Source organism: Nerophis ophidion, linkage group LG18 (genome assembly GCF_033978795.1).
Source record: "Nerophis ophidion isolate RoL-2023_Sa linkage group LG18, RoL_Noph_v1.0, whole genome shotgun sequence".
Taxonomy (NCBI): domain Eukaryota; kingdom Metazoa; phylum Chordata; class Actinopteri; order Syngnathiformes; family Syngnathidae; genus Nerophis; species Nerophis ophidion.
In genome coordinates, this window is record NC_084628.1 from 36,502,607 (window position 1) to 36,517,225 (window position 14,619).

The window sequence follows — 14,619 nt, forward strand, 5'->3', positions numbered from 1 at the left end:
TGACACACGACGTATGAAAGGCTCCACTGCACATGCTCTACTCCACAGGTGGTCCTCAACGACAAGCTGAGCGAGCGCAACAAATTACTCAGCGAATACGAGGTATTGTCTCCTATTGATCACTCGCAATCTCGGGGTGCCGACGTACTGTAGATGTGTGTCTTCCATTCTGCCGTTGCCATAGCAGCAAGTCGGGAGGAAGGACCGACTGGCGCAGCAGCAAAAGCTGGATGAGGCTCAGCAGAAAGCAAAGGTAATGTCAGGGAGAAAAAAATACCATACTGTATTAATTTTATCGATAAACCCACGTTTACCGGCCACAACATTGGGTACCTCTGCACAATCTAATGGGTACAAGTGCTTTATATTTTGATTTATTAAAAACTAGGCGTAATGCATACCAGACATAAACGGGAAGCTTCACAGACAATATGAGTAATATACCGAAAATATGAAAAATGACTCACCCTGCATCATAATGTCTTTCAGTCTTTCCGAAATGAGGGTGGTGGTTACAGTCGCTCTCCTCCTGCGTTCCAGCACAGTGCACCTGTGAGTACATCTCTTTTCTTATTCTTAAAGGCCTACTGAAAGCCACTACTGCCCACCACGCAGTCTGATAGTTTATATATCAATGATGAAATATTAACATTGCAACACATGCCAATACGGCCTTTTTAGTTTACTAAATTGCAATTTTGAATTTCGTACGCGTGACGTCACGGACTGTCAGGAAATATTAGCGCTGCACCGCACACGGCTAAAAGTCGTCTGCTTTAACTGCATAATTACACAGTATTTTGGACATCTGTGTAGCTGAATCTTTTGCAATTTGTTCATTAAATAATGGAGACGATAAAAAACAATGCTGTTGGTGGAAAGCGGCGGATTGCAGCCGTCTTTACCACCGAGACACGGCCGGTGTTTCTTTGTTTCTTGTGAAGCGAACATGTTTTCTCTACGTCAACCAGCATGTTTTCGGCTGGGGAAATTGTGATATACATCTTACCGGAGACATCATTGGATTATTCGTCGTCCAGCAGCAGCTGTTTAAAAAGGCAGCTGTGAGCTCGGCTCCTCGGCTTCTCTCTGAGACACTGCGTGTTCACCGCAGCCGTCCGACTTTGGGGTTTGTCTTTACAATCTTTAAAATCTCACTAAAACACTATTAAAACAATAAGCAGATGAGGGATCTACCAGAATTATCCTGGTAAATGTGTCCAATTACATCTGAGACGCTCACACTGCCGCCGCCCGGAGCCGTCACTTTTTTTTTTCTTCTTTTTTTTGTAGTTCTTCACTATCAATATCCTCATTCACGTCGAATGATTGCTGCTTTTACAAGCAGAGGAGCGTATTCGGCAGCGCACAATCACAAAGTACTAACAAGCAGACAGTATGTAGACAGAAAAGGGGGAACAGACGCATTTTGGCTTAAAAACTGAGGATAAGACTGAAACGCCCTCGGAAAGAGGTGCTTTAGGACATGGCTAGCTAACTAGCGGCTAACGTCTGTCAGTGTTTTAGCTAGTTCTAAATCACTAATCCTCGCCTCCATTGCGACGAATAAAGCACGTTTCTTACAAGTAAGGGTCGAGGTATAGCTACAGTTGTGATCAAAATTATTCAAACCCCACACAATTTTGGTGTTTTAGCAAGTTGGACACTTATTCAGTATTTTGTTTATAGTCATATCAAATAAAGATGCATTAAATAGACAAATGCAACTTGAATTACAACATTATATTTTGTAACATACCAAACAGTGTCATTTCTCTTAATATCTCATTGACAAAATGATTCAACCCCTTGAAGATCATAATTCTTAAGAACAGAATTTGAATAAGGTCTTTTCAATCAGGTGTTGGAAACACCTGTAGATGTGATTAGAACCATAACGAGCAACAATTAAACTGATTGAAAAAGACTGTGACGCTCAGCTTCTTGTAGATGGTCAATGGTGTATTTGCAACATGGTGAAGTCCAGGGAGTGGTCAAAGAAGTCAAGAGAGGAGGTAATTTCTCTTCATAAGAAAGGATATGGATATAAGAAAATAGCAAAGACATTACACATTCCAAGAGACACAGTTGGGAGCATAATTTGCAAGTTCAAAGTTAAAGGCACAGTGGAAACACTACCTGGGCGTGGTAGAAAGAGGATGCTGTGTGCGTACTGTGGTGAAAAACCCCCGGGTAACAGCTGAGGAACTACAACAGGACATTGCAGAGGGGGGAACGCAGGTTTCGTCCCAGACAATAAGGCGCGCACTACGAGATGAAGGCCTCCTTGCCAGAACTCCCAGGCGCACTCCACTTCTGACTACCAGGCACAAGTAAAATAGACTTCAGTATGCCAAAAATCATCTGGACAATCCCCAAAGGTTTTGGGAAACTGTTCTATGGAGGAATGAGACAAAACTGGAACTCTTTGGGCCAATGAACCAACTTATTTCTGGAGGAGAAAAAATGAAGCTTACAAAGAGAAGAACACCTTCCCTACTGTTAAGCATGGTGGGGGGTCAATCATGCTCTGGGGCTGTTTCTCCGCCTCAGGTACCGGTAATCTCCTGCGCGTTCAAGGCATTATGAATTCTATTTCTTACCAGGACATATTAGCTGCAAATGTCATGAAGTCAGTCAGGAAGCTGAGGCTTGGGAGACGTTGGACCTTCCAACAGGACAAGGATCTCAAGCATACCTCCAAATCAACATCAGAGTGGTTGCAGAAAAAGGGCTGGAAGACTCTGGAGTGGCCTTCACAGTGGCCAGACCTAAATCCTCTAGAAAAGCTGTGGTGGGACTTGAAGAAGGCAGTTGCAGCACGCAAGCCCAAGAATATGAATGAACTGGAGGCCTTTGCCCAAGAGGAATGGGCTAAAATACCTGTAGATGGTTGCAAGAAGCTTGTGTCCGCTTATGTATCACCTTTGAAGGATGTCATTACTGCCAAAGGGGGTTCTACTAAGTACTAAAGATGCATGGAACTAGGAGAGGTGCAGGGAACCTATGGCTCGCGAGCCAGATCTGGCTCTTTTGATGACTGCATCTGGCCCTCGGATAAATCTGAGCTGACATTGCCTAACACGATAAGTGATGAATAATTCCACTTGGAATCACAGTGTTGAAAATAACGTTCAAAATATGAAACATTCTCATGCTTTTTTATGTTCAAGAAGTTGCGTTAATGGTAAGAAGTAATTTATTTATTATTGGTTAGTGTGGGGCTTGCCCTCCTGCAGGTTCTTCAGACCACCAAGCACCGACATTGGAGCCAGTTTCAGGGTTACAATATTTTGTATTTTTCAATAAGTCTCTCAGTTGCTTTCCAGCAATTTTCTTTTTCTCTTTCGTTCTCGCTCGCGCTCTGGCTCCAGCTCCAACCCCGTCCCTCCTCCTGGCTGCTTCTTATAACAGAGCGACAGGTGATTAGATAACAAGGCGCAGGTGGGCCATCTACGCACCTGTCGCTGATTTCGAGGCCGGTCCTGCCACGCCGCCTCCACAGTTAACTTCAGAATAACGTTGTTAGAAACAATAAGAGACCTATTATACTCTAGAAATGTTGGTCTTACTTAAAAACGCATGCTTTTAGTTGTGTTCAGTGTTAAAAAAAAGTATTATATGGCTCTTACGGAAATACATTTTAAAATATCTGGCTTTTTGGCTCTCTCAGCCAAAAAGGTTCCCGACCCCTGAACTAGGGGGTTGAATCATTTTGTCAATGAAATATGTCCTTTTTTGGTATTTTGTAAAACATAGTGTTACAATTTAAGTCGCATTTGTCTATTTGACACATCTTTATTTGATATGACTATAAACAAAATACGGAATAAATGTCCAACTTGCTAAAACACCAAAATTGTTTAGGGGTTGAATACTTTTGATCACAACTGTACTTCCGGTAAAGGCGGGGCTTTTTTATTAGCGAGCAAAAGTTGCAAACTTTATCGTGGATGTTCTCTACTTTCAGCAAAAATATGGCAATATTGGAAATGATGAAATATGACACATAGAATGGACCTAATCTCATTTCAGTAGGCCTTTAATGCATACCAGGAAAGTGCACATCAATACGATGTGTTGCATTACGGCGGTAAAAGACTGACACCGCCCGGTATCCATTTAACGATATGTTTAGCGTCAATACTTTCCTAGCAGAACGTGTTGTCGTAACGCTAAATGTCACAGGGGGAGGAGCTCCAGCTGGTGAGGGAGGCGCTGCGTAGTTTGAGGGACAGCTTTTCAGGCCACGACCCCCAGCATCACACCCTGGACACCTTGGAGCAGGGTGTGTCCAGTCTAATGGACCGCCTGCTCTCCGTGGACCCCCAGCGGCGACAGAACAGAGGGGTGTGTCAAGCACATACGCAATGACATTGGAGCGTTAAAAATAATTCATGGCTTCTTTCTCCCAGGAGGAGTTTAAATCACCAGGTCGCAGAGCCAACTCTACAGATCGTGACTCATGGCCACCAAGCTTCAGTGAATGCTTTTTTGTTTTGTTTTGTTTTGTTTGTTTGTTTGGCATACTGCCTTTTAGCAACACCACGTTAATATATTTTGTCAATTATTTCCAGAAATGGCCCACTCTCACAGCAGCCCTGGGTTGGATGCCTCCGTGTCCACCAAAGTGCTCTACTTCACCGATCGCTCGCTCACACCGTTTCTGATCAACATCCCTAAGAGGTAGTTAGGTTTTAGCACCACGTCCAATTTTGGAAAGCTTGTATTTTTCTATTTACATACTTTTGTAAAGTGTGGTCGGATGAAACAAAAATTGTTGCTGCTTGGCCACAATACCCAGCAATATGTTTGGAGGAGAAAAGGTGTATTTAATTTTATCCATCCATCCATCCATTTTTCTACCGCTTATTCCCTTTCGGGGTCGCGGGGGGCGCTGGCGCCTATCTCAGCTACAATCGGGCGGAAGACGGGGTACACCCTGGACAAGTCGCCACCATATCGCAGGGCCAACACAGATAGACAGACAACATTCACACTCACATTCACACACTAGGGCCAATTTAGTGTTGCCAATCAACCTATCCCCAGGTGCATGTCTTTGGAAGTGGGAGGAAGCCGGAGTACCCGGAGGGAACCCACGCATTCACGGGGAGAACATGCAAACTCCACACAGAAAGATCCCGAGCCTGGATTTGAACCCAGGATTGCAGGACCTTCGTATTGTGAGGCAGACGCACTAACCCCTCTGCCACCGTAAATTTTAATTAAATTTAATTGTAATCTAACATACTATTATGTATATATATATATACATTTTTAATTTAATGTTCCTTTAATCCCAGGAACACCACACCTACCGTCAAGCATGGTGGTGGTAGTATTATGCTCTGGGCCTGTTTTGCTGCAAATGGATCTGGTGCTCTAAATGGGACAATGAAACGGGAGGATTACTGTCAAGTTCAAACACTGATGACATCTATTGAACAAGACAAGAAGCAAGGAATTAAACAGACAAAATTAAATTTAGCTCAATGAGGAGAAACGCGTAGACACTGTACCCTTGCACAGTGTCTCAACACGCTCCAGACGAAAGATTGTACGCCTCCTCTTTTATTTGGACTTTCCCTGATTACATGGCGACATATGTTTCCAGGGGAGGGGGGTGGTAAACGGCCATCGTCTTTGGTTACAGAACAGTTCAAAGAAAAGGTCAGTTTAACCAAGGGCAGCTGTGGCTACAAATGTAGCTTACCACCACCAGGTGTGAATAAATGATGGGTTCCCACTTCTCTGTGAAGCTATTACTATTATTATTATTAAAATTGATGCAATTCAGCTAAATGTGTTGGTTTTCTGACATGGACTTGTTTCTTCAGCATTGTCCACATGTTTAAGTCAGGACTGTGAGGCATATTCAAAAACTTAAATTTTGGCCTGATTTAGCCATTCTTTTTACCACTTTTGACGTGTCTTTGGGGTCATTGTCCTGTTGGAACACCCAACCGCGCCCAAGACCCAACCACCGGGCTGATCATTTTAGTTTGTCCTGAAGAATTTCGAGGTAATTGTCAGAATAATTGTGTCTAAGTTATCACAAAACTTTGTGTTGCCATGAGTTCTGGACGAGAAGACAAAAGCGGTCTTTGAACCTAACAAGAAGAAGGCTTGTTAAACTCCACTGTGTAGGATGGGAAGCAACATGAAGGTGCTCTGTTTCTTTCAGGTATTGTAATCCACGGAAATATTTTGTTTTGACCTGAGAACGACAAAGCTAAAGGGAGAAAGCAGAACCAAACCTTTTCTTTGAACTGTTCCGTCACCAAAGGCAATGGCTGTTTACGACCCCCCTCCCTTAGAAACAGCAGTCGCCATGTAATCAGGGTAAGTCTAAATAAATGAGGAGGCGTACAATCTTTCAAGATTGTTTGACAGTTAAACAGTTTGCCGTACAATGAAAATCTTTCTTTCCTAGTCCACCCTTCAACAAGTCACATGGTTCATAGCTAAAAATAAAAAATAAAAATAAAAATGTATATACAAGGCACAGTAAGTAACATAACATTATTGCACATTCTAATTGAAAGTAGACAGTATAAATATGGAGGTGACCTTGGGTCACAGCAACAGTTAAAGTGTCTTTAGTGATCAAAGGTGAAACGTGTCTACAGTGATGGTTCACAGTTTGGGGGTGGTCAAGGTACCTGTCTTTTGTTCAAAAAGACAAAGTAAAAATGGGGGGGCTAGCATTCACAAGACTGATGGCCTGTGGGTAGAAACTGTAGAAACTGACACCAACAGAGAGTTGGTGTCCGACCAACAGTGAGGAGTTTAGCGGTGAGTTTTTGTGGGATGACCGTGTTAAAAGCAGAGCTGTAGTCGATGAATAATAGCCTGGCATAGGTGTCCTTGCCCTCTAAGTGGGTGTGGGTGTCGGTGTTGACCGCATCCTCAGTGGACCGGTTCTGCCGGTAGGCAAACTGGAGAGGGTCCAGTGTGTCTGGGATGGTCTTCTTGATGTGTGACATGACTATCCTCGTCAGGAGCGTGTTGAGACACTGTGCAAGGGTACAGTGTCTACGCGTTTCTTCTCATTGAGCTAAATTAAATTCTGTCTCTGTTTAATTCCTTGCGTCTTGTCTTGTTTAAGAGATGTCATCAGTGTTTGGACCTTACAGTAATCCTCCTTTTTCATTGTCCCATTTAAAGTACCAGTCCCATTGGCAGCAAAACAGGCCCAGAGCATAATCCTACCACCAACATTCTTGACGGTAGGCATTGCGTTGCTGGGATTAAAGGCCTCACCTTTTCTCCTCCAAACATATTGTTGGGTATTACGGCCAAACAGCTCCATTTTTGTTCCATCTGACCACAGAACTTTCCTCCAGGAGATCTTATCTTCATCCATGTGATGTAGGAGTGTAACGGTACGTATATTTGTATTGAACCGTTTCGGTACGGGGGTTTCGGTTCAACGAGTTGGTAAGTCTTCACAAGCTGCTCTGCTTTCTGCCTCCGACTCAACAGCAAGCATTGTCCCGCCCACACAACCATCTGATTGGTTACATACAAAGCCAATCAGCGTATTCAGAACGCATGTTGTCAATGCTTTAGCGTCAAGCAGATATTCGTTTAGCAGGAGAGCAGCGAACTCTCCCCAAATGATAATAAACACTTCCAAGTCAACTACTTTCTAAACACCACTATGAGCCTGTTGACCTTCTAGAAACTTAAACTGCAGCTCTGCAGCTCATTCGCAGTCCTGGCTTTAGGTGAAGGCTAGTTAGCTTTTAGCGTAACGTTAGCTCATTTTGCGGTGTGTGTGTGTGTGTGTGTTAGGGGCTGCAAAGACCTTTCTGTCTGTTGTTGCAGTGGTTCTCAAATGGGGGTACGCGTACCCCTGGGGGTACTTGAAGGTATGCCAAGGGGTACGTGAGATTTTTTTTTAAATATTCTAAAAATAGCAACAATTCACAAATCCTTTTTAAATATATTTATTGAATAACACTTCAACAAAATAAACTGTGAAAAGAAATGCAAAAATGCAATATTCAGTGTTGACAGCTGGATTTTTTGTGGACATGTTCCATAAACATTGTTGTTAGATTTCTTTTTTTGTGAAGAAATGTTTAGAATGAAGTTGATGAATCCAGATGGATCTCTATTACAATCCCCAAAGAGGGCATTTTAAGTTGATGATAACTTCTATGTGTAGAAATCTTTATTTATAATTAAATCACTTGTTTATTTTTCAACAAGTTTTTAGTTATTTTTATATCTTTTTTTCCAGATAGTTCAAGAAATACCACTACAAATGAGCAATACTTTGCACTGTTATACAATTTAAGAAACTGATGACCAAAAATGCTTTGCTCTGATTAGGGGGTACTTGAATTTAAAAAAAATTCACAGGGGGTACATCACTGAAAAAAGGTTGAAAACCACTGTGTTATTGCATTGAACTCCATGGTGTTCAGGGATGAATAGTCAATCCTATTGCTGTTGTACTATTTTTTTCTGCTATAGTTACATGAATCATTAGTAATGTAGCAGCCTAGTTTTGAATGGCAGGGTCCCTGCTATCACATGTTGACAAAAATATAACATTTACATCAGGGGTGCCCATTACGTCGATCGCGAGCTACCAGTTGACTGCGGGGGGTGTGTCAGTCGATCTCCAGCCAGGCTTTTAAAAAAATAGACCTAAAAATTAGTGATCATCAATCTTCACCAAGACGTCACTTAAATGACATTCACGGTACCGGAGGGTCTTGTGAGATGACGCTGGCTGCTGCAAGATCATTATTATGAAAATATGACCGAGAGGAAGGCGAGAAACACTTTTTATTTCAACAGACTCTCACGCCGTACCTTCCGTCAAAACTCTAAAGGCCGACAGCACATTTCCTATCTTCACAATAAAAGCCCTGCTTCATGCTTCCTGTGCTAACTAAATACAGAGTCTCGGAAAACTGGCGTGCACAAGCGATCCCTCAGAAAGCTGGCGTGCACATCACCTGTGCACGCCAGCTTTCCGAGACTCTTATTTAGTTAGCGCAGGCAGCATGAAGCAGGGCTTTTATTGTGAAGATAGGAAATGTGCAGTCGGCCTTTAGAGTTTTGATGGAAGGGACGGCGCGAAAGTCTGTTGAAATAAAAAGTGTTTCTCGCCTTCCTCTCTGTCATTTTTTCATAATAATGAACTGGCAGCAGCCAGCGTCATCTCACAAGACCCTCGGGTGCCGTGAATGTCAATCAAGCAAGCTACGGAATTTGCCGCCAATGTTTTTCTTGTAAAGTGTATGGAAGCTGGATGAATTAGATGCCAAAAACCAACCACTTTCATGTGGTATTGTACAGAAAGGACAACTTTTTTTCTCCTCCATTTGAAAATGTGGGCCTTATCATCATTACTGTCTGATTCCAATCAATGCAAGTCATCAGAATCAGGTAATACACCAACTTATATTCTTGTCTTCGTGAAAGAAAGACATCTATATGTGTTACACATGCTTGTATTATCATTAAACACATTTAACTTGTTTACAAAAATGTCTCTTTCATAAATAAATAAATATAAATGATATATATAAATGAGGTAGATCCCCTCAAGTTGATCAATTGAAAAGTAGCTCGCCTGCAGAAAAAGTGTGGGCACCCCTGATTTACATAATAAAAGGCTTCCCAAATGCTGTAATAAATTAAGCATGATGAGTTGACTTGGAGCTGTTTAATGTTGCACTTTTTATATGTAGAAGAAAGGTTTTGTCATTTTATTTAATGTAAACAACTTGAGGCAGTTTAATGTGGATTAAAAAGGGTAAAATTATTATAGTGTTCACAATGTTAAAAGGATAAAGCCTTAGTTTACAAATTTGGTAAATAAATAACCAAAAAATGAATATTTTGTTGTTTTCTTACTGTACCGAAAATGAACCGAACCGTGACCTCTAAACCGAGGTACGTACCGAACCGAAATTTTTGTGTACCGTTACACCCCTAATGTGATGCCAGATGAAACAAAAAAGTATAATATCTTTGGATGTAAACGTTTGATGGCGACTAAGTCTGCACCAATCACGACTGCCGCCGTGCTCCTGCAGGTTGGGAGAAGTGACGCTGCGAGACTTCAAGGCGGCCGTGGACAGACAAGGCAGCTTCAGATACCACTTCAAAGCTCTCGACCCGGAGTTTGGCACCGTCAAAGAGGAGGTAGGCGGAGAGAGCCGTGACACGTGTTTCACATCACCTCGAGCGTAAGCAAATATGAAAAGCGTGTCGTGCCAATAATAGCGCCGCCTGCACGTCGGCTTCAAAACACCGCAGGAAGCGATCCTCTTCCCTTTTCAAAAAGATTTACTTACGCTGAGCCGTCATCTTTGCTTTCTTTCATCGACCTCCCTGAATTACATACGCCAGTTCTTCTCTCTCGGATATGTCAAGGCTGGGTTCTATCCGCAGGTATTCCAGGACGGAGCAGTGGTGCCCGGCTGGGAGGGGAAGATTGTAGCTTGGGTAGAGGAGGACCATGGAGAGAGGAAGTAGAAGACCCCCACCAAAAAAAAAAAAAAAAAACCTTCAATTGTGTCTATCAAATCCAAACTTGAATGGAAATACTCGGGACCAACGGACTGAAAATAAACGGTTGAATGTTTCATGTCAAGGAATGCTCGTTAAAGGGGAACATTATCACAATTTCAAAAGGGTTAAAAACAATAAAAATCAGTTGTATTTTTTGAAGTTTTTTTCAAAATTTTACTGGTCCCGGAATATCCCTAAAAAAAGCTTTAAAGTGCCTTTTCTTTTTCGCTCTCGGCCAAGACACTGTTCATTTCCCTGTGACGTCACACAGTGCTGCCAATGTAAACAAACAATGGCGAGATATAGCGACATTAGCTCGGATTTCAGCGGCTTAAGCGATTCGACAGATTACGCATGTATTGAAACGGATGGTTGGAGTATAAAAGTATTGAAGAAGAAACTGAAGCTATTGAGCGAATTGCTATTGACGCTATTCATAGCCATAGCATGGCCGAATAGCTGCGTTAGCATCGCCGGTAAAATGTGCGGACCAAACGATCAGGACTTTCGCATCTTGTGACACTGGAGCAACTTAAATCCGTCGATTGGTAAGTGGAAGGAAATGTAATATAGTTTCAAATGTACATACATGTTAGCATCAATTAGCTGGCAGTCACGCCGCGACCAAATATGTCTGATTAGCACATAAGTCAACAACATCAACAAAACTCACCTTTGTGATTTCGTTGACTTTATCGTTGCAAATGCATCTGCAGGTTATCCATACATCTCTGTGCCATGTCTGCTTTAGCACCGCCGGTAAATAGCATGTTAACATCGATTAGCGTAGCATGTTAGCATCGATTAGCTGGCAGTCACGCCGCGACCAAATATGTCTGATTAGCACATAAGTCACCAACATCAAGAAAACTCACTTTTGTTATTTCGTTGACTTTATCGTTGCAAATGCATCTGCAGGTTATCCATACATCTCTGTGCCACGTCTGCTTTAGCACCACCGGTAAATAGCATGTTAGCATCGATTAGCGTAGCATGTTAGCATCGATTAGCTGGCAGTCATGCCGCAACCTAATATGTCTGATTAGCACATAAGTCACCAACATCAACAAAACTCACCATTGTGATTTTGTTGACTTTATCGTTGCAAATGCATCTGCAGGTTATCCATACATCTCTGTGCCATGTCTGCTTTAGCACCGCCGGTAAATAGCATGTTAGCATCAATTAGCGTAGCATGTTTGCATCGATTAGCTGGCAGTCATGCCGCAACCTAATATGTCTGATTAGCACTTAAATCAACAACATCAACAAAACTCACCTTTGTGATTTCGTTGACTTTGTCGTTGCAAATGCATCTGCAGGTTATCCATACATCTCTGTGCCATGTCTGTCTTAGCATCGCCGGTAAAATGTGCAGACACTCCAGCACATTCAATGGGGGTCTGGTGGCAGATTTCTTGCCACTTGCGCATCTTCGGGCCAGTGGTGCAACCCGAATCCCTCCCTGTTAGTGTTGTTACACCCTCCAACAACACACCGACGAGGCATGATGTCTCCAAGGTTCCAAAAAAATAGTCTAAAAAACGGAAAATAACAGAGCTGAGACCCGGTGTTTGTAATGTGTTTGAAAAAATGAAAATGGCGGGTTTCTTACCTAGGCAACGTCACATACTGACGTCATCGCTACAAGAGCCATAAACAGAAAGGCGTTTAATTAACCAAAATTCACCCATTTAGAGTTCGGAAATCAGTTAAAAAAACATATGGTCTTTTTTCTGCAATATCAAGGTATATATTGACGCTTACATAGGTCTGGTGATAATGTTCCCCTTTAAGACACTCGACGCCAGTTAATTAGCTAAAAGAGTTCCACGATGAGTAACAGAGTTGAGATAATGAAAGGATGTTCACTGCCATTTTCCACAAGTTCCTGATTGCCAAATAGTTTGCCTTTTTACTTCCAGCCAATATTTAAATAAACATCAATTGTTGCATGGATCATTTTGCTGTCCGTTATTGCCATATGTGACCTGTATTAGATTTTTTTCATGTCAATGTGAACAGTGGAATTCCAAATTTTTCATATGCAACCCAGGCCTCTTTTGTATGTGGTTCTTTGGTCCAAATGTTGCATAGATGATGTTTTAGACATCATCTTCAAGTCGCTTTCTGACAGTCTCTTCAGGATGCGCCGTTTTGTGGGCGGTCTTATTTACGTGGCTCACCTTGGACAGGGTCTTCTCCCCGTCATCTTTGTTGTAGCGGTGTAGCGTGCAAGGACGGGAGTGGAAGAAGTGTCAAAAGATGGCGCTAACTGTTTTAATGACATTCAGACTTTACTTCAATCAAGAACGGAGCAGCATCTCCTCATCCAGAAACAACAACAAAGCCGGAAATGTGTCCTGTGAAAAACCGTCCGACCAGAACCCTCTAATAACTAAAGTTCCTTGGGTGAATAATGTAAACTCACTACACCAGTATGTTTTAGTGCTTTCATGAGTTTACTGACAGATATAAGTAAGAACTTTACACTACTTTGTAGTAGAAATGGCAACAGTGGAGGATGAATGTCCCATAACAAGAAGACAGAGAAAAAGAAGAAGGTTATCGACTATGGCATGGACACGGACTACAAAGGCGGACCCACGCAAGTTTTCAGGACTTATGCAGATCCCAAATACACATCAGAAGGTAAGAAAAGTTGCTTTTGCATAATATTGCGCAAGAAAACGCCAGATAATATAACTTACCTTATGCACACACCATAATAATCCCTATGTTGAAGCACAGTTCAACCCATCAAGTGGTGTGGCTTCATAGCGTACCAAAGTCGTACTAAAACATTTTGATGGATTTTTGAGCGTTGTGTGTAATGTTCTATATTTTCAAAGGAACATATAACATGTTGGTGTTGAATACTTGAGTCAAATTGCAGTCTACACATATCTCTTATGTGTGACTGCCATCAACTGGTCACACTTTTCATTCTACCATGTACCAAATAAAATAGCTCCGAGGTCGGTAAGCACAACCAAAAATGTTCCGTACGTTAGACGCCAGAGATGCGCGGTTTGCGGTCTCATCCGCAGAGTCCGCGGATAAACCGCGGGTCGGGCGGGTGACATGATGAAAAAATAGATTTTAATTAGATTCGGGGGGGTGGCGGTTGGACCATCCGGAAATATTTGGTATACATGGTTCTGGGATCGGTATCCTTAACCATTAAAAGAGCCATTTAAGACCCGTGTCACAAAGCGAAGAAGACAATAGGAGACGCTAATATTCTCTAGAATGACTGACGGCAGTCACCCAGTTAATAAGTATTAGGGCGTGCTATGAAGCCATTTGCTTTGTCGCCTTCTACAACATGTACGATCGGGGGTGTAAAATATATTCAGGAATTGTCACGGATGCAAAGGATTCTGGGTATTTGTTGTGTTGCGTTTATGTTGTGTTACTGTGAGGATGTTCTCCCGAAATGTTTGTTTAGTGTGGCTTCACAGCGTGGCGCATATTAGTAAGTGTTAAGAGTTGTTTATATCACAACCATCAGTGTACTCTGTATCACCCAGTATGCCTTTCAATCTTGTACGTGTGATCGCGGAAGCTGCACACAACATGTTGCCGGACTAACAATTGGTTTGTACATGTTGTTGAAGGTGTCAAAGGCAATGGCTTCACAGCACGCCCATATTCCTGTCATCAGGATGAACGCCATTGGTTATACGCGAGAACGTTAGCGGCTCCCATTATCTTCATTACTCTGTGAAACGGGTTTAAATAGCTCTGTGAGTGGTAAAGGTGGCCGACCTTTGATGTGTTTCAGCGGGCGGGCGGTTGCGGTTCTGATAAAACGTTGGTTCGGGTGGACGGCGGGTGGATGACAACTTTGGTGATGCGGTTGCGGATAATATAATTGCATATCCGCGCATCTCTATTAGGCGCACCAGGTTATAAGGCGCACTGTCAAGTTTAGAAAAAAATGAAAGTATTCTAAGTGCACCTTATAGTCCGAGAAATACACTAAATTAATTAAAATGAGGCGACGACTTTATTTAGCAACTTTTAGGACGGCCAAAAGCTACTTTCCTTACTGAGTAGTAGAGAAGTCGGCAG

At 42.4% G+C, this 14,619-nt stretch overlaps 1 protein-coding gene across 3 annotated transcripts in view; it reads left to right on the forward strand.

Annotated features, from left to right (window-relative positions):
* The window catches only part of dixdc1a (DIX domain containing 1a), a 52,127-nt gene extending 39,626 nt beyond the window's left edge, over positions 1-12,501 (forward strand). For 2 of the 3 annotated variants that reach the window (XM_061878057.1, XM_061878056.1), the window contains 8 exons: positions 49-102; positions 185-253; positions 490-552; positions 4,189-4,350; positions 4,416-4,482; positions 4,578-4,686; positions 10,065-10,173; positions 10,423-12,501. In XM_061878057.1, coding sequence (XP_061734041.1) covers positions 49-102; positions 185-253; positions 490-552; positions 4,189-4,350; positions 4,416-4,482; positions 4,578-4,686; positions 10,065-10,173; positions 10,423-10,506 — 717 coding nt within the window. In that variant the 3' untranslated portion in view covers positions 10,507-12,501. The remainder of the gene's footprint in view (positions 1-48; positions 103-184; positions 254-489; positions 553-4,188; positions 4,351-4,415; positions 4,483-4,577; positions 4,687-10,064; positions 10,174-10,422) is intronic. The other variant, XM_061878058.1, reaches the window with a different exon arrangement.
* The last annotated feature ends 2,118 nt before the right edge of the window (positions 12,502-14,619 follow it).